The 27355-nt window shown below is 43.1% G+C and overlaps 1 protein-coding gene across 2 annotated transcripts in view; it reads left to right on the top strand.

Annotated features, from left to right (window-relative positions):
- Window positions 1-19780: 19780 nt before the first annotated feature.
- LOC126483915 (sodium- and chloride-dependent glycine transporter 1-like) overlaps window positions 19781-27355 on the top strand; it is a 142640-nt gene continuing 135065 nt past the window's right edge. Inside the window, exon 1 of one of the 2 annotated variants that reach the window (XM_050107188.1) lies at window positions 19781-19902. In XM_050107188.1, the coding sequence (XP_049963145.1) occupies window positions 19876-19902 (27 nt within the window). In that variant the 5' untranslated portion in view covers window positions 19781-19875. The remainder of the gene's footprint in view (window positions 19903-27355) is intronic. The other variant, XM_050107189.1, reaches the window with a different exon arrangement.

Genomic DNA, 27355 nt, shown 5'->3' with positions numbered 1-27355 from the left:
ATTAAGATTCTATCGCTTGCGCCTTGTCCCACGGTTATGCAGGGTCGGCCGTGGTTAATCGGATTTGGCATGTTAATGGTAAGGGGTGGCCGGATGCCCTTCCTGCCGCCACCCTGTACCCCCCAGGATGGAATTAGTGTACCCCAACTGTGTCTAGTGGAATCCATGAAATAGTGTGAATGTGTTCAAATGTCTGCCAGCTGTGTAACTGAGGCGGAACGTGGGGACCAGCCCAGTATTCACCTAGCGGGATGTGGAAAACCTCCTAAAAACCATATGCAGGCTGGCCGACATACCGACTCACGTCGTCAATCCGCCGGGCGGATTCGATCCGTGGCCAGCGCGCCTACCCGAGTCCAGGAAGCAGCGCGTTAGCGCTCGCGGCTACTCTGTCGGGTTGGTAGAGGATTAAGATATTGTTGTTTTAAAGGAATTTGTTTATATGACTGTTAAATAAAACGAGTGATAACAAAAGGGGTCCAATCCTTCCTATTTGTTTCCCTATTCCTAGTAGAGGAACGTTTCATGACCGTAGCCAAAAGCACATTCAGATGTTCACGAATTGCGTACAGCTCCTCCTGCGTCCGCACACATCCTAACTCTCCACGCAAAACGAACTGGAAAAGCAAACTACAAAAGTAGATAGAATGCTAGATATGCAACTTGCTACCCTCCTGTTGTGTCACCAATGGACGCTGTTGCTATCTAGCTGGCTGTTCAGAGGAAATGAAAACTGCGCTACAGACTGCCCGAATTTACGCATACAAAATGCGAGCTTACACCTGTTAAACGGAAACACACACGAAATTTTAGAAATATACTACGAGGAAAAGGCAGAAAAAGATAAACACTCAATTTTCAGCTGCGCAGATGTGTATCAAGCGAGAGTTGGAGTCTGACTGATTGGCTTACTACACAAATGGAAGCTTATCTTCAAAACAAAACAAATGAGCAACTATTGAGAAACAGACTGAATGAATTTACACTTACAAAAGCGCGAGATTAAATCTCTTAAACAGAAAAACAGGCATGAAATTTAATACATATACTATGAGGAAAACACAGGAAAAGATAAACACTTAGCTTGCCGCTCTTTAGATATGAATCAGGAATCGGTCGTTTCGTGACCAGTGTCCCTTACGTCAAATTTATTCACTTACCCTTCTCCATCACCCCTTAATCCCCTGCATATATTTCTATACAGGGGTAAAATTCGGTTGTTGCATTTTGAAAGAGCTGTCGTAAAAGATGGGTTTTTTTACCTGATCCGACTTAACTGATTTTATGAAAGATAAGACGTTCTGAACATTTCACACCAAGTTCATACAACTTGACGAACCACTCACTAAGCCTTCAGAGATCAAACAAAAATCACTCAGATTAACGAATGAAACAATATTAGCGTTGCCATGTAAACTGGGAACGTTATTCCTATTTCAGTTTTTCCGTCATTTGTATCTTATATCCAATGTTGACTGCTGCAGAAAGAATGAAAAGGAAATTAACTTAGTATTACTGTGAAGTATCGCATTCACAGAAAAATAGGTAAACCATAAGTACTCAAAACTCTGAATGTCGAATTTTACTTCCACTGGTGGAAATCAGTGTGGTGAGTGAAGCCAATACGGATTTCTCATCCCACCATGAAATTCGTTTTCATGAAAATTCATACTCATTTGAGGTGGAAATGAAGGAACGTGGTGAACATGGTAAGTCCTCCCCAGCCTTCACTGTTTTCCACGTCACTAACTTACCTAGCACATGTCCTACAATACTGCCAGAGATCCTCCACTTCCTCTTCCCCAGACCTGAATCTTCTCAGAAAAATTCTAATGATTTTCCTATCTCACTTCTTAAACGGAAATATCTTCCGACCTTTCTTAGCTTTTCGATCAATACCAGTGATTTATGGTGCAACAGTAACATTGTGGTCACCGAATGTTTCCTCTACGTTCACTGAATCGAAGAATTTTTTTTTTTTTTTTTTTTTTGCAGATCCTTTACTGGTGAGCTGTACCACCAACCGCTAAAAATAATTTCCGCAAATACGTTTAGCATAGCATCACAAGATTTTTTTTTATCCCTGTCTCCAATCTTAAACACGTGCACCTCTTAATATACAGGATGATTATACACTGTTGTCATATTGAAGTGACCACTTGTCAAAAGCATGAATAAGAAACTTTTGCAGCGCAGACCTTTCAAGAAGAGAGTCAGTCAGATTCTGGAAGGTATTGGCAGCAATGTGGAGCCATGCTAACCCCAGTGCCCTGGCGAGCGGCACTAAGCTTCTCGCTTGAGAATCCACAGCGCGTTCAGCCTGCTCGAGGCGGTCCCACAGATTTTCGATTGGGTTTAAATTCTGGGAGGTTGGTGGCCAGGGGCGTAGCACGAACGTACAAATGGCTCCGAGCACTATGGGACTTAACATCTGAGGTAATCAGCCCCTACCACGCACGTACACTGCGAGCTGTGTGGCTCATTACATTGTCCTGCTGGTAGATGCTGCCGTGCCGAGGAAACACAAAGTGCATGTAGGGATGGATCTGGACCCCAACGACAGATGGACACTTGTGTGGATCCATTATGCCTTCCAGAATGAGGAGATCATCCAGAGAATGCCACGAAAATATTCCTCCCATCATAACGGTATCTTTTCCGGCCTTGACACTTTCGACGACTCCTGCAGGGTGTTCGCCTTCAGACAGTTCACGCCGTTTATGCCGACGGCCATCTGTCCGATGGAGCATAAAGCGTGATTCATCTGGAAAGTCTGTTTGTTGCCACTCAGTGAACTCAATTTGCAGCGTTGGTCTGCAAATTTTAGCCCTCGTCGCCGATGAACAGCAGTCAGCATGGGTGCATAAATCAGGCGCCTGCTGCGGAAGGTCACACACAGCAACTTTCGCTCAATGATCGTTGAGGAGACACTCTCGGTAGCCCCTTGGCTCATCTAGACGTTCAGTTGCTCAAGAGTTGCACGTCTATTCCACCAGCTGCGACATAGTCGCCTGTACACATCTCTGCAGCTGTCTTTCAAATGGTTCAAATAGCTCTGAGCACTATGGGACTTAACATGTGAGGTCATCAGTCCCATGGAACTACTTAAACCTAACTAACCTAAGGACATCACACACATCCATGCCCGAGGCAGAATTCGAACCTGCGACCCTAGCAGCAGCGTGGTTCCGGACTGAAGCGCCTAGAACCGCTCGGCCACAACGGCCGGCAGCTGTCTTTCACCCCTATCATCCATGGCTCGTGGTGCATCACAGTTACCACTGCGCCACTTTCGCATAGTGACATTTTGCATGCACTGTATCCCTTAACTACGGCGGCACGCGAAATTTACAAACCTCACCATTTCGGAAATGCTTCCACCCGTGGCCAGAAAACTAATCATCATGCCCTTTTGGGCAAAAGGTTGCGCACCGGCCGCCGTGGCCGAGCGGTTCTAGACACTTCAGTCCGGAACCGCGCTGCTGCTACGGTCGCAGGTTCGAATCCTGCCTCGGGCATGGATGTTCGTGATGTCCTTAGGTTAGTTAGGTTTAAGTAGTTCTAAGTGTAGGGGACTGATGACCTCAATGTTAAGTCCCATAGTGCTCAGAGCCATTTGAACCATTTTGAACAAAAGGTTGTGTTTCCGCACTACAACAACTGCAGTGTTCAGCGTCCCCCTGGCACGCTTTATATGCCCTCCACTGCTAGTGGTGCCACTTGCCGTCTGTGCCTGGTAATTGCACACTGGCGTCGAACATTGGCCGTGGTCACGTTAACGTGGCTGGACCGTGTAATTAAACTTTCGCTACTTGACGCAGTGAAGCGAAAACCCACATGGTGGAAAAAATTAAAAGTGCCCTGGAGAACAGAATTCCAGAGTTCACAGGAAAACAGCAAAAGAAAGCTAATACAATTATATAGCAGACGTTGAAAGTGACCACTGTTCATCTCTTGGCACTTCTGGGCCCTGGTCAGCAAGTTGCTGAAGACGGTTGCTGCAATCTCATCCGAAATATTCTGCCGCACTTCTTGAAGACTATGATGGTTATTGCGATACACTTTAGACTTAAGGGCTCCCCACACTGAGTAAACGCATGCTGCTGACATATCACGTAATCTGGGTGGCCAGCTAGGGCCGCGACCAGATTAACCTCTGCTAACAACTCTGTCAGGCGTGAAGATTGGGTAAATGTGCTCCAGGGTTCGGCCAGCTCCATGGGCAGCTGCTCCAGCCTGGTGGAAATAACTGTAGGTCCTTTCCTCCACCGTTAATTCTGCCACAAATGGCTACAGAATGTTTGGGGCTCCACCCTGTATTTACCGTATGGGTGCCGAACATTACAGGAACGATGTTCAATTTGTGCTCTGTAAGATTTGCGTTGTTGGTCGTGTTAGTGTCATAACCTGCCCTTTACGTGCTGGTACTGGTACGGCGACGCAGGCCTGAAACACAAGCATCGGTGTGCATTACACTTGCAAACAGTCTATATGGTTCTGGACAAGGTGATCAGGATTTTGCTCGTAAAGCTGTTTTATAAAAATAACGGCAATAATACTGCTGCTTTTCGCTAATATCAACGCATTGAACTAATACGGAGAGGTCCTCTTCCCGCACGGCGTTGAAGAATATGATCGGGAAGTTCGAATTAACTAGCGAATTGAGAATTGCTCCTGAGAGAGGCGTAAGGCTGATTGCACCATAAATTGTTGCTAAAATTACTGTTGCCACGGCTGAGAATTCTGGACGCAGCGTGCAACATTCGACCAGAATGAGATTTTCACTCTGCAGCGGAGTGTGCGCTGATATGAAACTTCCTGACAGATTAAAACTGTGTGCCGGACCGTGACTCGAATTCGGTACGGGGTACTGACGGAATTGAAGCTGTGAGCACGTGTCGGGAGTCGTGCTTGGGTAGGTCAGTTGGTCGAGCACTTGCCTGCGAAAGGCATAGGTCCCGAGTTCGAGTCTCGGTCCGGCACACAGTTTTAATCTGACGAAATAAATCTCGGGTGAACAGCCTTGTATGACTGTTCATAGGACACATTATTTCGGTAATCGACCACGTTGCCATCATCAATACGCCTGGAGAAATTACACCTGATGATGGCAACGTGGTCGATTGCCGAAATATTGTGTCCTACGCACACTCATACCAGGCTGTTCACCCGAGATTTATTTCGTCATAAAATACGCCTGGAGAAATTGAAGAATCACATCAGTTTTAATCTGTCAGGAAGTTTAACATTCGACCACTACACGGGTTGCGTCACACCAGTTTAACATTCCGTGGTCCACTGTTCTTTCGGGCAGCAGTATGGCAATCTCCAGTGAGTTTCCAGGCTGTCGTTCATGAAGGTGGTCGCCACATTGAGCAACGTTTATAACCTGGAAAGTAAATACGGTACGCAATTAATAAACGTTACCGTCTCAGTCTGTAACCGCGCGACCGCTACGGTCGCAGGTTCGAATCCTGACTCGGGCATGGATGTGTGTGATGTCCTTAGGTTAGTTAGGTTTAAGTAGTTCTAAGTTCTAGGGGACTAATGACCTCAGAAGTTAAGTCCCATAGTGCTCAGAGCCATTTGAACCATTTACCGTCTCATTTGGAAATTAAAATGAGTTTATTTCAATGGTTTACTCGTTATTTCTCTTCCGCATGTCCTTGCAAATGTTTCCATAAAGATTCATTCTCCTACGATCACATGTTTGTTGTGGGGGTCGTCTCAGAAGCGAAATTTTAGTTATAACCACCTTTTATGTAACTTGCAGGCTCATATCTTCTACAGTTTTCTTGTCTTGCTTGTTCCTTTGTTGCGAAGTAGGGCTGTTGCCGTATTGCTCCAGTTTTGAGAGAATGTTTCTCTAAAAAAATTTCTTTCATAAAGCTTTTCCTCCAACTTCACGCATTTCTACAGATAAAAATTGTCATTGCCCTTTGCTTGCCAGTAAAGTAGTAATTTTTGTTGAAGACAGCGATGCACACACTATTCAGCACACTCTCCACGAGTCTGGTGAGAAGATATGTTGGTATGCTGACCAAGTCGTCACTCAGTGCAGTTCGTGACTGGTGCGATATTGTGTTACGATCTTGTGCCGTGCACCATTCAGGAGAGCCTTACAGGAATGCACGTCACTTCTTTTGTGCCATATCATTCTGTAACATCGCATCATTGCAGTCGGACCTATAAAGAGTCATTTTCGTGAATGAAATTTTCTTCGCTCGCTGGACTACACTAGAGTCGAACAGTTCTCTGCACTGACACAGTATATCTTGTGTTATCCTTGACCCTCTAACAGCCTCTACTGTGAAGTTGAGAACTATGCTTTTTGCGTCAACCCACGTGCTCGTCCACCGAAATGGCTACGTTCCAATGCGATCTCGGCGTGTCAACACGTTTCTAGTTTCCTCTGCATCGAGCAGGCGTTCAGAATAGCTTGTTGGACGGAACTGATATTCATCCGAGAAATCGCTCTGAAACAAGGCCATTGAAGACAATAACGATGTGAAATACACCACTTCAGTCCGATATGATATCTGCCAAAGTCAGTGGAGCGCTCCACACGACTGTCCGACATTTTGCTATTTTCACGAAATGGTTGTGGGGAGCATTCAGCACTACCAAGGTCTGACGCACTTTACACAGGAGTAAAAGCTTTCCTCCGATTCACCACTTTCGCTGTGCATAACATTTTCAGAAGCATAGACGAAGCGTTTGTATGGAAACCGTCAGACACTTGTTGTCGTATATAGGCGTTGGTGACCGCAGCGCAGTATTCTGCCAGTTTAAATATCTCTGTATTTGAATACGCATGCCTATAGCAGTTCTTTTGGCGCTTCGGTGTATATCACATACCTGAACTAAGTCTAAAATAGCAAATGAAACCAGAAAGGAAGTTTGTAAATGGTCATATACAGTGAAGTGACACTGAACATAAAGAAAAAAATACCGGGAATTTAAGATTGAAAACAGAAAATTACAATGTTAAATGAAATGTATATGGCACCTCTATAGACTGTATAACAAACATACAGTTTCTAGGAATGAGAACACAGAAAGATACTTGCAAACACTATATCATTAGCATAGCCCTTATAGTCCTGTCATTAGTGTGTGACAGCCAGTGTCTTTTAGTTACATACTACTCATATGTTTATTCATATCATAGCTATGAAGTTCTTTTCTGGGTAACAGATGCACAAAATATGAACACAGTTTCCAGACTACAGTAGAATAAGAACCAAAAATATTAGTCGAACCCACTATCAAGATCTGTCAAAACACTGGCGATTTTAATCACACTATGTGAGTACATTAACCAATCAATGCACACATCGAAAATAACACTGATAATAATTACTGCACAAACAGTTCTGTCCATGACCATGGAATAGGAGCTAGGTTCAACTTACGTTTGTCCAGAAAGAATAAACACAATACTCAAATTACGTTTGCTACCAAAGAGTAAAACCGTACAATAAATTGCCCAAGGAGACTCAAGGATTCCCAAAACGAACTTATTTAAAAAGGCACTTAAAAACTGTTAAGGATTACTTTGATAACACAGATTACAGGTTTTGTAAAAAATGTAACACATATAATGATAATAAAACGTGTACCATTACATGTAATACAGTCTAAGTACTCCCTTCTTTTTCTTCTTTTCTGAAAAAACTAGCCCCCAGAGCTACGTATGTCTAACACTAACAGTTGATCCTCTCTCTGAGCGCAACACTGGCTTCACTACTGACTACTTTAATCGGCCGAGAAACTGACCATTTCGAAAGGAAAAGTTACAAATATGACTAAGTACTGGACGAAGATATGCAAAAGAGTACTTTAGTATTCTGCTAGATACCCCGTCATATCCATGAGAGTTCGCAGTCTTTGGTGATTTAATTAGTGACTCAATCTCCCCCTTGTCGGTATCATGGAGGAGTATTTCAGATAAGGCTGGGAACTCTATTTTCTAAGAATTATGTGATTCGCCGTAGGAACTAAACTTCTAATTAGTTCACCTGCTACATTAAAAGAGTGACTACTAAGTACTGTCCATATATCCGACTTATCAGTAACTGAAACATTTCTACTACACAGTGGCTTTATATCCTCAAACCAAAGCTGCTGACTAGGCACTTCCTTAAAGACTGACCACATGGTTTCAATTTCCTCCTGATAATTAGCTATTAAATTTGCGTACCACTTACTTTTTGTCTCCCTAATAACATTTTAAGTATGTTACAGTACTGTTTGTAATGGGCTGCTGCAGCTCGATTGTGACTGCTTATAACATTCTGAAATAATTCCCATTTTATACTACATGATATTCTTATGCCCCTTATACGCTACCCAGGCTGCCTGTTAGTGCCACTACCTTGTTTCGAATGTTCTGATGGAAAGCATCTTTCAAAGAGCATGAGAAATATGTTGAGGAAACCATTATACGAAGGTTGGTACCTGAGTAGTGGCAAATGTTTATTCACAACCGATACAAAACGGTTACATGTTTGCACCGGTTACTGTCCTTCAAAGCAGTCACCAGCGTTGTGAAGAACCCGTTTCCAGCGATGTGGAAGGCGTAGTACACCGTTAGCAGAGCCTCTTCTGTTGATGGTGCGAATGGAGCGGTCTACTGCCTGTCGAATCTCTGGAACAGTTCTGAAGTGAATTCATTCATCTTCGGAATCAAATCAAAGTCACAAGGACTTAAGTCCGGGGAGTATGGTGGATGGTAGAGTGCTTCCCAGTCCTATCGACCGAACAGAGCAGCCGCAGTTTGCGCTGTATGCGCCCGCGCATTGTCGTGCAAAATGATGGGTGGGTTGCGCAGAAAGTGTCACCGCTTCTTTCGCAGAGCTGGTCGCAGGTGATTCTCCAGAAACGAACAGTAATACTATGCATTGACGGTCTGCCGTCGAGGAACGTAATGCATTGGGATAACACCATCACAGTCCCACACTAGAATCACCATAACTTTAGACCGCTCCATTCGCACCATCAGCAGACCGAGTTCTACACAACACTGGTGACTACTTTGAAGGACAGTAACAGGTGAAAACATGTAACTCTTTTGTATCGGTTGTGAATAAATAGTTGCCTCTATTGGAGTTTCAACACTCGTATTTACCGTCTAGGTTACCAGCACCAAAATGTCCTACCTCTCCTGTTCCTTAATGGGTCTTAAGAAGGTTTATATTGCAAATGGATTAGCTTTTCTAAATAATTTTTAATTATATTTAACATGTGACTGAGCACGCAAATCTTTTAGTGTTAAAAATTGTTCATCATGGTCTGAAAGGCTTTTTGTTAACATCGTCGACCCGTAAGTCGACGAACTGGCGTCAAGTGAAAATACTTGCACCAGGCTGCCCAACAACCTAGATGGGGTCTCCCAGCCAATAGTAAGATAGACACATTTCATTTTTATGCTGCATCATCATTTAGAAGTGGATCTTCCGTTTACCAACAGCGTGTTGAGGTAGACAGTGACTACTGGATGCGTGATTTTCACCTGCCGGTCCTCGCAGGCACGGCTGAGGCTGTCGAAGACGATGCAATAGTAAGTACAGCGAACAAAATATAAGATGGGTATTGGACGTTCAGGGAAAATGCGTTACAGACCTTACAAAGGTAACACAAAGAACCAAACACCATATAAATTGCGGGAAATTGACGACGTCAGCGAACACCATAATAGTTTATATTTCAAATTCTGCAAGACTTTACAGACATTACAGAAGGTTTTATGAGGGTTAGATATGCAAGTGTCAGATCCATAAACTCCTACAAGCTACGTGTTTGACCTGTCAGTCTTCTGTTCTCTGACTGTAGAGACATCTGCCCTCTTCTCCTAAAGCAGATGTTTCTATAGCGTGGATTAATAACTTAATTAATGAAGGGGACAGGGGGAAAACTACAAACTGGTAACAGATAATGAACTGGAAATAAATGGTTCACATGGTTCAAATCGCTCTAAGCACTATGGGATTTAACATCTGACGTCATCAGTCCCCTAGACTTAGAACTACGTAAACCTAACTAACCTAAGGACATCACACACATCCATGCCCAAGGCTGGATTCAAACCTGCGACCGTAGCAGAAGCGCGGTTCCGGACTGAAGCGCCTAGAACCACTCGGCCACAGCGACCGGCAAGGAAATAAATCAAACACGAGTTGTTTCTAATTAGACTAATGGTGTTCTCAGCGCTGCACTGCGGGCTGTATACATCACAGGACTCTGAAACATCGTAGGTATGTTCATTAATCGGTGCGCTGAATGGAGTATGCTGAAAAAATATTAGTTTCACTTCCTGTCACCGGGTGACTGTTGGTGTAAAGGGTTAAGAAGGTTGACGTTTTCCGTAGAAACGCAATGGGTATTAAGAAGAAAGACTGTGCATTGCTGATAAAGTTATTTTGTAGCGGCAGCAGTAGTAGCGCTGCATTGCAGGAATGTCGCCGACAAAAACAGTAGCGAAAGGCCCCGTGTCAGCACAATAAATGGGCAAATAATTTGATCAAGAAATTTGAAGAAACAGGTGATTAGATTGTGCAACCGGGAGAGGGAGGCGGCTCTTTCCCATAACAGTTGTTGAAGTTCCTGCAGCTACAACCGGCCGTGCAGCACATGCCTCAAATACTGCAGCCAGTGTATCCGCTCTCCCCCAGTCAACAGTTCAAAACATTTTGCCGCGCATTTTACGCTTGTATCCCTATAAGATTCAGAATGTGCACCAAATGAAACACGACGTAGGCTGCAACGTCGTAACTTTGACCTTCATATTTGGCACCCATGAAAATGGACGACATATGCCCAGTGTTGTGATTGACAATTCGCAATTTTTCACAAACACAACTTTTATTAATGTACATTCACAAGGTTGACGACTGAACATACAAACGAAAGGTTACAATAACGATGCCAGTAAAAGTCTCCTAATTGAAGCAAACAAAAGTTCACTTCTAATTTTTCACAAAATTTCGTGGTAACACACTCATACACTAGTAACAGTCCATTTCCCAGACGAAGATGTAATCTTCAACGATCGCAGTATACGAGGTCGGCACCCGGCGCGAAATGAACTTCGGGGCTGGTTCTAGCCCCTAAATAACTGTCTCCAGCCAATCTGGTTTTGGTGTAGTGATACTTCCTGCAGGCCGTGGCTATAGCTCCCCTTGCAGGAAGTAGTGCTCGGAATGTCTGTTTCCATTATCTTGTATGTAAATAAGCGGTGTTTACCATGGTGCTTTTGGTACGCCTTGGGCATAGACAAGCTCGTCCTCTGTGGTGTAATATGGGTTGCCAGCCTCAGGAGCTACCTTGGCACCAGTATAACACCCAGGAAGAATTCTTTGGACGAACGAGGCACATTTTACTCAGACAATGTTCAAATGTGTGTGAAATCTTATGGGACTTAACTGCTAAGGTCATCAGTCCCTAAGCTTACACACTTCTTAACCTAAATTATCCTACGGACAAACACACACACCCATGCCCGAGGGAGGACTCGAACCTCCGCCGGGACCAGCTGCACAGCACATTTTACTCTGCAGGGTGCCGTGAATGCACAAAACTATCACATATGGGGTTACACTCCGCCAAATGTTGTGGACAAACAACAACTGTACTCTGAGGTATGGTTTCACAGGCTCTTTCACTCTCGGTCCGTTTTTCTTCGAGAAAGTAACACCTCGTGAGCCTGTTAGGTGTACTGTGACGTTTGCTTGTTATAGGGACCACATTGTGCACCACGCAATTCCAGCTTTGCAAGACGGCAACTGTGTCCACACCACTATTTTGATGCAAGATTGGGCGACACTATACGAGAAAGAGTTGCTTCGAGAAACCTTCGGTAATGAGCGCATAATATCTAGACAGTTTCAAAATGTGTAGCCTTCCCAGATCAACCGACCCAAATCCATCTGACTTCTCGTTGTGAGGATATCTGAAAGATCGTGTTTATCAGGGATGTGTTGGTCTGAAGGATAACATATGACGACACATCGCTCTAATGACATCGGATATGCTACGAGCAACTGTTGACCGTGTCGCATTACGGATGCAGCATTTACATGTTGTAACTTGTGCTTATACGCTAATGAACGTGTCAGAACCACTTTTACCGATTGATGTGGCCCAGTTATTAGCACACTGGACTCGTATTCGGGAGGACGACGGTTCAAACCTGCGTCCGATCATCCTGATTTAGGTTTTCCGTGGTTTCCCTAAATCGCTTCAGGCAAATGCCAGAATGGATCTATTAAAGCGCATGGCCGACTTCGTTCCTCATCCTTCCTTAATCCGATGGAACTGATGACCTCGCTGTTTGGTCCCCTCCCCCCAAAGCAAGTAATCAGCCAAAAGACCACCGTTATCACGTGTTTGATCATTGCTCCCCTTTTCAAGCAACCACTCCACATTCTGACTGCTTACAACGCATATTTTAACCTGGTGGCAGAGAGTGGAAGTATTATTTTTTCACCATACTCCCAGAGCGCACCGATTAATCAACATGCCTACAACGCTTCGGTGTCCTCTTAAGAATACAGCCCGCACTGCAGCATTCGGATCACCGTCAATTTAATTGCAATCATCCAGCAGACTGACGATAAAAACATGATAAATGAGAGATGGTTTAGTCACATATGGTTCAAATGGCTCTGAGCACTATGGGACTTAACATCTATGGTCATCAGTCCCCTAGAACTTAGAACTACTTAAACCTAACTAACCTAAGGACATCACACAACACCCAGCCATCACGAGGCAGAGAAAATCCCTGACCCCGCCGGGAATCGAACCCGGGAACCCGGGCGTGGGAAGCGAGAACGCTACCGCACGACCACGAGATGCGGGCCTTAGTCACATAAATTGCAATTTAATCACCCGACAATTCTGCATTACTGGGCAAGCTGCCATTTTGCAATAGGACAAGAGAAATACATGGAAAATTTTGAGACACAAATGAGAAACTAATGATAACTCGTCCAGTCCCTGGCGAGAGTAATAATCGGAAAACTGAGGTGTATCCTGGGAAATGAAAGTAACGAAAAAAAGCCATGACGAGTCACACGCAATATGAAAACGTAGACAGGAGCAGCAGGACAAAGCTTACTGTGTTAACACTGATCAAATCGTGAGGCCCGTTGGTAGCAGTGCAAACAGCATAATTCCATATTAACTACGAATGAAGATGCACCAAGCATTATCCTATGGAACATCTTAATTATAACTGACTGAATCTACAAAAACTGACTGCATCTTTCAAAAAGATGGGAACCAACGCATGTAGCATAAAATAGCGACAACGTCTACACTACTGGTAATAACGCTGTGAAGCCCACAAATAATTTCACTCGAATGGGGCCCGGAAAGCGTCTCTCTGCACTTTTATAAGCTCGGACGCAACACACCCACGTGCGTCCTCCGATACCAATAGATGAAAGCTTCTGTAGCCAACTTGTATGGGGACGGCAGTGAAAATGGTTCCTGCTGTTTCTGGCCGCTGCGGCCGCGTGGCCTTCTGGCGTTGAGGCTGTGGAGTTGTCCTGGAGGAGGTTCTCAGCGTAAAGTTGGAACTTGTGCCCCTATGCAATGGTATGGCTGCAGCTTTAATTTGAAAGTAGCGGCCCTCAGCTCCTACAGATTTTCGACATCTTGTGAATTTTCTGAACTACTTAGTCGGTAAAACTGCTCCACCGCTACCATGCCATAGAACTCTACACAGTCGAGCCATTGGTGATTTTAGCTGGCCGAGGAAATCTTATTTTAATGCGCAAGTTAACTAATTAATTTTATCAACGTTTTAATTGATTGTTTTATAGGCCAGTGGCTGCTGTGTTGAAATCATGATTACTTTAGCAGTACAAATCCATGATTGGGAACACGATTTTAATTTAATTAAACTCTCTGGGACTGGTCTGGACAACTGCTGAGGCTTCTTCACATGCTATACACATCTCATGAAAGTCTGCCTCCAATTATTCCAATTGGATAGACAGCTGTCCCTGTGGGAAATAGAATTCAGTCCTGTACATCAGTCACAAGTCAACATTAAATAATGAAATACATAAACCCTGAATACTCATCAGACAGGAAAAAGAACATCAAAAGATATTCACAAAGATCAATAAAACGTGGTGCTACATAAAAATGCTGAAGATCAGATGAGTAGAACACGTAACTAATGGCGAAATGCTTAATAGAATTGTGGAGAAAATAAATTTTTGGCACAACCTGACTAGAACAAGGGATCGGTTGATAGGACTTTCCGAGACACCAAGGGATCACCAGTTTTGTACTGGAGGGAAGTGTACGGGTAAAAATTGTTGATGGAGACCTAGAGATGAATATAGTAAGCAAATTCAGAAGGATGTAGGCTGCAGTAGCTATTCGGGGATGAAGAGGCTTGCACAGAATAAAGTACAATGGAGAGCTGCATCAAACTAGTCTTCGGACTGAAAGACCACAATAATAACAACAACATCAAAAAATGTTAATCCCTTCAAGAGTACCTCAACAAAAATAATTCTTCTACAAAATCTAGCATAGTAACTGATCTGGAACTACGTACCATTGAGTGGATTAAACTAGGACAAGGAAATTTATTTACAAAATTCATATTATCGTGACAAATTTTAAAATATTTTAATGAATGTCTAAAATGGAATTGTACACAATTGTAATCTTCATCTACATCTACATGGCTACTCTGCAGTTCACACTTTAGTGCCTGGCAGAGGGTTCATCGAACCATTTTCATACTATTTCTCTACCATTCCACTCTCGAATGGCGCGTGGGAAAAAGCAACACCTAAATCTTTCCGTTCAAGCTCTGATTTCTCTTATTGTATTATGATGATCATTTCTCCCTACCTAGGTGGGTGTCAACAAAATATTTTCGCATTCGCAACAGAAAGCTGGTGATTGAAATTTCGTAAATAGATCTCGCCGCAAAGAAAACCGCCTTTGTTTCAGTGACCCACCCCAACTCGCGTATCATATCACTGACACTCTCACCCATATTGCGGGATAACACGAAACGATCTGCCCTTCTTTGCACTTTTTCGATGTCTTCCGTCAATCCTACCTGGTAAGAATTCCATACCGCGCAGCAATATTCCAGCAGAGGACGGACAAGTGTAATGTAGGCTGTCTCTTTAGTGGGTTTGTCGTATCTTCTAACTGTACTGCCAACAAAGCGCAGTCTTTGTTTCACCTTCCGCATGTGGTCTTTCCAGTTTAAGTTGGTCCTCATTGTAATTCCTAGGTATTTAGTTGAATTGGCAGCCCCTAGATTTGTGCGATTTATCGTATACCCAAAATTTATCGGATTTCTTTTAGTACCCATGTGGATGACCTCGCACTTTTCTTTGTTTAGTGCCAATTGCCACTTTTCGCGCCATACAGAAATTCTCTCTAGATCATTTTGTAATTGGAATTGATTGTCTGATTTTACTAGACGGTAAATTACAACGTCATCTGCAAAGAATCTAAGGGAGAGCTGCTCAGATTATCACCTAGATCATTTATGTAAATCAGGAACAGCAGAGGGCCTGTGACACTACCTTGCGGAAAGCCAGATGTCACTTCTGTTCTATTCGACGATTTACCGTCTATCACTACGAACTGTGACCTTTCTGAGAGAAAATCACGAACCCAGTCACACGACTGAGACGACACTCCATATGCATGCAATTTGATTAATAGTCGCTTGTGAGGAACGGTATCAAAAGCCGTCTGGAAATCTAGGAATATGGAATCGATCTGAGATCATTTCTCGACAGCACTCGTTACTTCATGGGAATAAAGAGCTAGCTGTGTTTGGTAAGAACTGTATCCATGTGGGACGCTTGCCAATTAACGACAAATTGACAGAATGACACATAAAAAATTAATTTTAAATTTAACTGTAGATTTTTCGTCCGCCTAGGTTCATCGCATTTAGTAATTTTAGAGAAACGAACATACGTTGTACCTCGGGTAATCTCACTAAAGCCGGCCGATGTGGCCGAGCGGTTCTAGGCGCTTCAGTCCGTAACCGTGCTGGTGCTACGGTCGCAGGTTCGAATCCTGCCTCGGGCATGGATGTGTGTGATGTCCTTAGGTTAGTTACGTTTAAGTAGTTCTAAGTCTAGGGGACTGATGACCTCAGATGTTAAGTCCCATAGTGCTTAGAGCCATTTGAACCACTCTAAACCATTTTGTAATAGCCAGTTGCTTCAGTCACTATACTTTATCTTTAGAGCACTTTCAGCATGAGATGCTGCTCCCGTACAAGCTATGGTGGCTCAGCTGCGAGCAAACCTCCAGCTGGCTCCAGCTTCACTTACATACATCTTATAAGAAATATACGACAGTAAACATTAAAAAAGGAAGCTGACTCTCAATATTTACAAAGAAAGGAAGGAAGAGAGACAGTTCAACGTCTCCTACGTTTACAAATTTCGTACCTAAAAACCACTGCTGGAAACAGACCAGCCATAACCTGTTTTCATAAATGGTTCAAATGGCTCTGAGCATTATGGGACTTAACATCTGTGGTCATCAGTCCCTTAAAACTTAGAACTACTTAAACCTAACGAACCTAAGGACATCACACACATCCATGCCCGAGGCAGGATTCGAACCTGCGACCGTAGCAGTCGCGCGGTTCCAGACTGCGCGCCTAGAACCGCTAGACCACCGCGGCCGGCCCGTTTTCGTTCTACTACGGTTTCGACTCAGATGTGTAACGCGCCCATGCCTGCTGAAGGAAAGAGGGAAGTATCAGATTCGCTTGTCCTGGTATGCAGTAGGGTAAAGAGGATTATGTGTACCATGTCCGTAATAACGTCGGTGTCACCACATCGAGCCACTGTTGTAACGGATCAGTACTGTTATGTTGTGCAGTATGCAGAGTTCTGTTTTGTTTTAGGATAATGTAAGCATCTAATGTTTAAGTATTGATAAGTGGAAGTTTCTTTATGTTTCCTTTCGAATTGTTACCAAATAACTGTATTACGTCAGGCCTAAGTCAGTTCCTCAAGCAAGAGTGGATGAGGTAAACATCTGAACGGAAGCCGTCGCAGAACGGAAGCGGTAAGTTTTTGGACATGGGTTCCTATTTAGAATACAAATCCTAGAGGTTTGTAACGGGAATTTCTGAACACACTGTATACTTAAATATCTCAGGAAAATGCTTTCTCCAAGTTGCAGGTAATTCACCCCATAGAACAGAAATTGCTTCATTATTCAGTTCACAACAATGAACGAACACAATGCAACCGACTACTACAGTGTTGTAGGGCCTACACAGTATTGTTATGCTTATTATTATTACTAGTGGTAAAAATGAAATGAGCGTATGGCATTGTTGGCCGGGAGGCCGCATGTGGAGGACTTCGGCAGTTGTATTGGAAGTCCTTTCTAGTTGACGCCACTTAGGCGACTTTCGGGTCAATGATGATGAAAATGATAATGAAGGACGCACAACACCCAGTCCTCTACTGGGAATCGAACCCGGGCGCCCTGCGTGATAAGTGGAAACTACCGCTACGCAACGGAGGCGGACATTACTAGTGGTGATGTCAAAACACAAAGCACTAACAGGCTGAAGTCTCCCAGTTTTGGCCAGTACTGAAATAAGGAGTGCATCAATTAAGTGATTTACAAACACTAAGTATAGCGCACACATGGGTGTGCATGGTGTGAGTAAAGGAAGTGTCACTAAGAAGAGTGGCGCAGAAGAAGCTCGTTCCGTAACTAATGGCTACCTTCAGTGTGGATAGTTCGCTTTCTTTATGGAGTAGGAATATTTCCACGTAGTGCTCACCATGCACTGAGAAGTGCATGGTGAGTTGTTATAAATAAGCAGTACCGATTGCTTTATCAATGCATTAGTTCGTGGTGTAATAAAATACCTGCTAAAATCAAATATTTCTCATCTATCGTCGTTTTCAAAGTAAAAGTGACCAACGAAACTTTTTTCTTATTCTGCAGTTTAGTTAGGTGCTAATAATGAAGATGGTGAGGGAGTAAGGGGCGCTATCTAATATCTGATTACACTCACGGGTAATGGTCTCAGAAAGATTGGGAACCTTTGCACTACAGCCTCAACTGCCAAACTGGCCAACATCTCGTGACGTGACCGTACTACATACCACAGCGTGGGGCCCTGTAGTTGCTGAGGGGCTGCTGACGCTAACTGCAGCATCCCTTAGCCAAGCGGTTCGGTAGCGTTTTGTAACCACACTTCAATGTGATTATTCACTCAGCGCAGCGATATGCAGTACAGCCAACGGCAGTTTCCGCCAGTTTATGAAATCATACTCAAATCATGACCTGCAGACCGCCGGCAGAATATCTTGTCCTATTACTGGGCTCGTAGCGCTGAGACGGACACACCGTCAGCTTCCGCCACAAGTGACTACATGGAGATTGAAATGTAACAACTCAATTTTTATACGATTTCTAAGGTAATTTGGTTTGAATTACGTATGATCCGTGTAAGTAATTTCGTCATTTGAGCTCTGTAACCTAATTTTCAACTACTCACTGATATTACGTTCATTCGTTTGTAGGAACGTCTATTGTTAATTCGTTGCGTTGTAATTATACGAACCACAGAGCAACAAAAAGAGATAGCAAATACACTGTAATTACAATGTTTGAAACCTGTAACAACTCTGTTTGCCTTTTGTCAGCTCGCAATGCTATTTACTAACATAACAACACCTAATTATCTCGTATATATTGTAATTCATAACACGAAATCAGATTAACAATGTAAACAAAGTGTTTATATGGGATCCTGTATTATGTACTGAAATTCTGCTCACACTGAAAATTTATGTACTCATATTTGAAACAGGAAATATGGTAGGAATATTTAGGATAATGTAGTTTCAGTCTAATTATCTCTATCATTTCTGTTTTTTCTATGAAAACAAGAGAACTGTAATTGTCTTTGTATCTTATGCTGAGCATTTCAATTGTAAGCACCGAATGATAACATTTGTTGTATCAACTTCAGCTTCTATCTTCATCGAACTTCTGTAATTGTAATTAGCGAATTTACTATACGCAACAATATATCAGTTGTTAGGAAGAGTATATAAGACCCGCAATAAATCGTGTGGAAAGGCCAGTACGACGCAAGATCTCGTGCAGCAGTGTGTAACGTAATTAATCGTACACCTGAACCACTAACTTTTTACGTCTTTGGAGAACCGTGGTGTTCTGTGGCCCGTTTTCACCTAAGAAACCTGCAGGTGAGTCATCTGCAGTGAAGAAATGAAGTGAAGACACGTTCTGGTCAACGTTTGTTATTTTGAACAAACAGTTACAAACCACCAAAGTTTTCGAACATTTATTTCAGATACTGTTGATAAAATGTTTCGTAAAGACGTATATTTTGAATTATTTTCTGTTGACATCATTTATCCCCAGCAAGACGGTTACACTGCAGGACACGTGCGAAAATTTCGTTGTACCTAACACTGAGGCTTTTCCGCAGTTTCTCCCTGTTACTACAGACGAGTACGGTAATGCTGCTTCGCGAAAATTGCCTTCATTGCCTGCTGAGTCCACCTATCTTCATCCGAGTTTCAGAACATTAAGCGCTACCCTGACCTGCAAGTCACCGTGCGAGAGCAGCAGACTATCGCCATTACAATGGTAGCGATTTCTTAACGATTCACTAGGCGTCAGGGACGTTAGCTGGACTCCTGCAAATTCTGCCAATCCAGACAGCGACGACATATGGGCGCCGGCTGACCTCGGACAAGCAGCCAACAGTCGGCCAGCAGGGGCCGCATGTGGGGAGCTGGGGACGGCTAGTGGCCCGCACTCCCATCAGTGCAGACTGCGACGCCCACGAGCCCGCACCAGATGGACTGCACCGAGCGCCTGCCCGAGGTACGTCCACTTGCGTGCAATGCCGACGGCCTCACGCCTTCGCACCGTCACTTTTCCAGCACTCACTCGCGCACCTGATGGCGGCGCACTGCCAAACGTACTTACATAACTTTACACAGTACGTGTCAAGCCGGGATAAGCAACTCCTCACACTGGATTTGCGAGCGCCGGTTTCAAGGTTCATTTTACGTCCATGGAAATTTAGAATTTCGGATTGTAGAGTCTAGAGTTTCGGATTGTAACTAGTTGGTCTCAACAATAACAACAATGAAACTGTCTGGCAATTTGAAAATGTGTTCCGAGTCGGGACTCGAACCCAGCACCTTGCCCTTCGCGGGCGGTGTCCTGGCTACTGGCAGAAATAGGACTGACGGCACACCGTGCCTCGTGCATGAATAGCTCACCTTTCTCGCAAAAGGCACGCTTCCGAATTCGAGTCCCAGCGCGAGATACAGTTTTAATCTACCAGGAAATTTTGTAACAGCATCCTCCGCTGCAGAATGGAAGTATCATTCTGGGTGTAACAAAATAGCTCCTGTTTCGTCTTTCGACCTCCAAATGCCAGCGTTCTTTACTAAAAGCATACTGAGAAATGATACTTTTTTAACGACAACAATTTTACTATTGAATATAGCCTATCTAAACTCCATTACTGCATTTTCAAGCGGTCAGCTGCAAGTACATGAACGGTAAAAGTACACTTGTCCAAGCTAGAGCAAAATCCGCGCAAAGGAGAACTGCAGTAACATCACAGTTCAAAAACTGACTTGATTTTCCTTTATCCTTTTTATACAGTCACTTTCCATAAGGAATGTCGACAAGAGCGACCTAACGTCACATCTGTCCATTGGTTTTAGTCGCGTCTTACGACAGTAAACCTGAAAGTTCAATTAAGGCTCTTTATCTGCGAGAAATGATCTGAAGATCGGTGGAATTGTCCAAAATGTCTCATGAAATAAGAAAAAAATATAGCGATTGACAGACATAAAATAAGTCTATTTTTTATAAATAAACAATGCGGATAACACCGTCTAATAAGTATATCAAGTTCTGATTAACTGAAAACTTTATCAATTATAAGTTATGAATAATAAAATGTCATACGAAAACGTGCAAAATAAATTGTACGCTACGTCGATGTCTTAAATGTGCTGATCTATGTTCCATTTTTCAAGTATTCTTTACATTTTCAATAATAGCAACAGTTAGCTGCAACTTTCAAACTGATAATCTGTTACTGCTTGGGAGTTTATCACATTGGATCTGCAATTCCTAATTTACCAGAATAAAATGCTGTTTGTATTGAGTATGCTTGTTTATTTGCAAGTGCGTCGAGAAGACTAAATATATGGACGCATATGAATTTGTGACAGTGATATAACTTTATCGTTCATCCTCCTATCAGAGTAGCATTGCTAGTAGCAAGGACTTTATAAGGAAATTAGAGATTTATTTTTGATTCGCTTAGCGTGTAAGCATGCATCGGACTAAACTTTATATACATTTGGCACATGAGAATAACTGTCGTAACACAGCTATACAGAATGTCCCAGGAGGAATTGTCAGTACTCAAAGATAACATAGGAGCGATCGTTCGAATCAAAAAAATCTAGTAAATATGGGCTCTAAAATGCTAAGAGCAGTTGTTCATCTGTGCTACTGAAAAACTCATTTCTTCTACTGGACAAATGCTCATAGCTCTTAAGGTATGTATTTTAGAAATCGTATTTACTAGATGTTTTTGCTTCAAATGACCGTTCCTGTCATATCATTGAATACTGACCATTTCTCCTGGACACACTGTATATTGAGTGATGAATTTTAATGCTAATTACACGCATGTAGCTGTTAAATCATCACAGTTATGTAAGTAAGATGCACCTCGCTTCCTGTAAGCAGATTTGGAGTAAAATCAAGAATAAAGAACTCAGTTAGCACAAACACAGCACAGACCAGCTTATTGCTTACATCATTGAGAAACAGTCTTTTACAAGATGATTCAGCTGCCCCAACCGACTCATTTCATGCAACGCAAACTATGTATCAGGAACGGAATGCAGACAGGCGACAGCTGTGTAATCGATATATGTTCCCTCTCAGAGCTTTGGGCGAACGTTAGTTAACGAAATCATAGTGGATTGGACGCGGAGGTGAAGTGTCGTGGCCGGCTCGTTCGCCAGCCTTGACGCCTCTGAATTTTTTCTTGTGGGGATTCGTAAAAAACATTGTTTATTAAGACGTTCCAACTACACTTGAAGATATGCGAGAGAGAATTGTCAGAGCATGTGCTTCGATAAGTACCATGTGATAAGGAATACCACTCAGCCCTTGAAAAGAAGATTGCAGCACTGCAGTGCTACCAGTGGTCGTCACTTGGAACACCTTCTGTAAATGGACGTTCATGCCACCTTTGTGATCTTCGTTGACCTTCAAAGACCTTACTGTTACACATTACTGGATTCGTCTCGATAGCCGCTGTCAGAAAATAAGTACTAAACTATAGCATCCCATTTAAGAAAACGAAGTTGACCGACATGTCTCCGACGCGACCCCACCTAGTAACAAAAAACGAACATCGTATTATGGCCCCCGTTGTACCATGCAACATTTGTCCCACAAGCTTTTCAGCTACTATCATACTTCCAGCGTTATTCTAGGAGGCAATAGTTAGTGACTCACCCTGTATAACGGGAAGTTGTTACTTCCACGCTTCCCATTCTGACATCTCCTGTTAATTTCGTTGTTTCCAGTGGTGAAACGCAGTGTACAAGGCAGCGTTTCCGAACCATTTACGAAAGATTAAGTACAATAAACGGAATAAACTTGTAAAGACATCCAAAACGTGTGTGACTACACCGCTAATTACAGAAAGAAAAACTTGAGACACTTGGATAAGAATGGCAGAAGTACGGTGTAACTTGATCCAAAAATACCATGTAACTTATGGCCAATCCATACTTGTATTTTTTACATTATGATTCCGTTTGCTAACAATCCCCCAAAGCTGTCAGAGGGAATTAACATCGCTCACGTGGCTCTCGCCCGTCTGGATACCGTTCCTGATACAGACGTAGTGCGGTTTGCATAAAATTAATCAGTAGGGACAGCCGGATCATCCTGTATATGAATTTGGCAAGTCAGCACTACTCCGTTGTAACATAGCAATGGAAGTTAACAGACTGTGAAAAGAGGGAGGTATTGTAGGAAATGAAAGATTAAAGGAGTTTATGTTACATTCAGATGACGCAGTTGGTTAAAGACTTCGAAGCTTTTGCTTAGAGAAAATAGAGTTGTGTTTTACTTTCGGCTGTGCGCTAAGCTCCTGCTCGCGACGTGGCGGAAGTCTGAGCCTGGGCAGCAGTTTCGAGAGGACCTCAACTGAAGCCTGGCCCTCCACGTATCAGTCAGTAACCCCGACTTACAACAGCAGGTTGTTATCGCAGGAACAAAAACAGGTACTAGCTGGTCATACAGCACTGTTGCGAAGTGATAATAACGACTACTCCTTCGCTGCACCTGTGGTTTCTGTTAGAAATGAAACAATAGTGTCTGCAGCACCATTACGTTAGGCGGTGTGTTCATGTTGCGGTCGGTGGTAGCTTAACGAAATTGGGACAGTTCCCTGGCCTTCAGTGACGGTAAATTTACTGGATCCCAGATAGTTGTATTTGTTCGTGAAAAGTCATATTTCCACATTTCCAAGAGGTGCTGATAAAAAAATTCTTTATTTACAACCGGTTTCGATCATCGAATTATCTTCAGATATCATAAAACCATTTACAGTAACCTACATGCTAACACTGTTACTGTGGCGTGATAATTAAAGCCATCCTGCGTTATTGCTGGTAGTAGTATAATATACTATCTTACCAAAAGAATACGGACACCCCTTAATGCGTAACTATTAGACGACACGAGAGGCGGGTGTAATGGTGAGTATAGTTGCCATCCAAGCACTTGATCCGGGTTCGATTCTCGGCCACCGCAGCCGGTCATTATCTTTGCGTATGAATATGTGTGCCGCGCGCCTTTCGGTTAATATTTCTTTCCCCTCTTGCTCCCCGCAGACCAGGCTGTAGTGTGTCCCTATGTCTCGACTTGTCTCACCTTTCGCCACTATAAAAGGAGGCGGGGAGTAGTGTGCTGTCAGTAGAGCAGCCTTAACAGTGGGTCTGAAGAACTCTTATTTCGAACATACACTAATCTTTGTGTATCATCAGAATAACAAATCCATCAGGGACGTGTCAAACCTTCTAAATCTGTCCACGTCGACTGGTGGTAATGTCATTGTGAAAAGGAAACGTGAAGGAACAACCGCATCTAAACGAAGACCATGTAGACATTATGTACCAACGGACAGGGTCTGTGGAGCATTGCAAAGGGTGGCTGTAAAAATATCACATGAAATCAGCGGAAGGAATCTACCTGCAATCCAACAAGAACAATGACTGCGAGTAGGGAATTAAAAAGAAAGGGGTACAATGATCGATCGTCTCCTCGTAAGCCACAAACTTTGTAGTCAGTGCTAAGTGATGTTTGAGGTACTGTAAGGAGCGAGACCTCTGAACGGTGGATGACTGAAAACGAGTGATTTGTGAATCACGCTATACCCTGTGGCAATCCGACGGAAGGGCTTGGGTCTGGCGAGTGCTTGGAGAACGTTACCTGACATCATGCCTAGTGCCATCAGTGAAGTGTGGAGGAGGTGGTGTTGTAGTATGGGGGAGTAGTCCTCTTAACGCGTTTAAGAAAACGCTAAATGCAGAAGGATAAGAACACATTTTATAGCACTGAGTACTGTGTACAATAGAGACATCAGCGTGACAGGGCACCCTCTCACAAAGCAGCATCTGCGAGCCAGTGGTTTGGGAAAACAACATTCCTGAAGTTGAGTAGCCTGCCCAGAGGCCTGACCTGAAGCGTATAAAATACCTTTGGGATGAGCTAGAACGTCAGCTTCGCTCCAGACCCCAGCGGCCAACTTCACTACGTTCTCTGGTTTCGGCGCTTGAAGAATTAACTGCTATTCACCGACGGACATTAAGACACCTCACTGAACGTCTCCCGTGCAGAGATCGTCATAAAGGCGCGAGGTGGACACCCCCGTATTAATGTGGACACACCCCGTATTAATGTCCACTGATAGGTATCCGGATGCTTTTGCCCAGACAATGCATATTATACAGCCAACAGTAAAATGTACCGACTTATTTGAGCAATGATCGGATGCTAACGGAATCAGGTTCCACTTTTTACTGTGGACTGTGCTCCGCATAAAGTATACTGAAGCGAGTATATTTTTCACTGTCTGCTATCAGCATAAGTCTACCACCGAGGTAAGTGTCCCTACAGCGACAGTGTCCAAAGCGATTGGGACGTCCACGGAAGATGAACAAAATGGACGGAAATCAGTCTTCACTGAGAGGAGTAAAGTTTACAGTCTAGAATTCATTTGAAAAAGAACATACGCTCCCAATGGACAAGGTTATGTGAGGAAACAGTCGCTACCAGTGTTCAGGAAAATGTCGTGACTTCTCTCTTTCTTGCTTAAGGAAGCCACAGGAAAGCGATAGTCAAGGTGTAAACAGGTCTTGACAGCACTGCGGTTTTGATATTAGTTTATTTATTAAAATGTTCAAATGTGTGTGAATCCCTAAGAGACCAAACTGCTGAGGTCATCGGTCCCTAGACTTACACACTACTTAAACTAACTTATGCCAAGAACAACACACACACCCATACCCGAGGGAGGACTCGAACCTCCGGCGGGAGAGTTTTATTTGTTACGTGCATATTTACGTTTCGTGTTATGAGAGACTTTTCCCGGCTGCGGAAAACCTCGCAATACAAGTATAGCAAGTAATACAAGAATCTATGTTTAAAAGCTTTAAAAATCCATTTCAAACAGTACTAGTAAGTTGTTTGTAGCTGTTAAGGTAACGCACCAGGAAGTTCCTTTCGTTACAGTGTTTACGTTTCACGTAGCTACGACCGTGCTCTACAGACTGCGTTCACGGTAAACAAATGCCCTTCAAGTAATCAGCAGATAACACTTTCAGAAGCAGGACACCACTTAAACGGTTCAAATGGTGCAAATGGCTCTGAGCACTATGGGACTCAACTACTGAGGTCATTAGTCCCCGAGTACTTAGAACTAGTTAAACCTAACTAACCAAAGGACATCACAAACATCCATGCCCGAGGCAGGATTCGAACCTGCGACCGTAGCGGTCTTGCGGTTCCAGACTGCAGCGCCTTTAACCGCACGGCCACTTCGGCCGGCCCACTTAAACGGAAGGCTACTGTGCTACTCATCAAACTAAATTTTTGCAGTTGTTGTAACAGATTATCTTACGTGAAATCAGAGCCGGAATTGAGTTATTTTTTGCGGTTACCGCAGCACTTGATTTCTAAAAAGAGTGGTTCCGGTACTGTGACCTTCCAGGGGTTGTTTTCGAAATTCAGACGTTTGAAAACGTTATTTTAAAATTTTTGTGGGCATTTTAAAGGTGTCAATACGAATTTGTTTTAAGTTACTTCAACGGCATCATAAGTATAACTTCTTAAAATCTGCAGTTCTGATTTTTTTTCGTCTTAGGTACCGTCAAAAATCAAGCACTGATTTATTGCAATACCTCATCTGTACAAAAGCAACAGATTTATGGTTAACTGTATGTTTTCGCTGCTTGTATCAATGTATGTTCGTTGTGTGACCGTCTGCATTTGAGCATTTGGTGACAGAACACTGTGTTTCAGTTTTCGGCTTTGGATGTGAAGAGTCCGATTATATTTTAGATACTTGTTACAATGAAATGAAAAAATACATGGGTCAACATATGATAGTCATTATAATATTACATACTACAGAACGACTTAGAGGAAAAAGGATTTACACGAAAGTAGGGCAGAAATCGTTGTCAACCTTAAAAATTCTGTTATAGGGAACGAACAAAAACTAGCCGCAAAAGAGAAGAAAATATACACAGTTCGCATAATATAAAAAATGCAGATTAAATTGACAGGCCTTGATGGTTAAGAAAATGAAACCAGGTCTTGCGTCACAATATGATTTCAGTTCGTACGGCAACGAAAGAAAAATATGCAACAAAACCGAAAATCCTTCCGTAGTAGGCATGCTGTTCGATATCAATATTTCTTGAAATAGAGAAAACATGCTCACTAATTCACCCTACAGTGTTGCCAGTGTTTCGTATGTGAATTTTGTGGTGTACAGATATTTTATACAGTCATTTCTCTGTGGTCCTAGACATGAGCTACTGTATTAAATTAATGAACTGGGAACTAGTATGCAGAAGCTTAAAGTTGCGAAGGAGCTACAGACATACAGTACAGATGTTTTAGTTTTAGAGTTATCTGCGATTACTGGTTTTTTTTTAAATTTTATGCTTAAGTTATCACAATGAATGTTCACAAACCTTGCTTCCAGTGTCAA

Source organism: Schistocerca serialis, chromosome 6, assembly GCF_023864345.2.
Source record: "Schistocerca serialis cubense isolate TAMUIC-IGC-003099 chromosome 6, iqSchSeri2.2, whole genome shotgun sequence".
Lineage (NCBI taxonomy): Eukaryota > Metazoa > Arthropoda > Insecta > Orthoptera > Acrididae > Schistocerca > Schistocerca serialis.
Note: the sequence above shows the minus strand (reverse complement) of the source record. Positions and strands in the feature narration are given on the sequence as shown.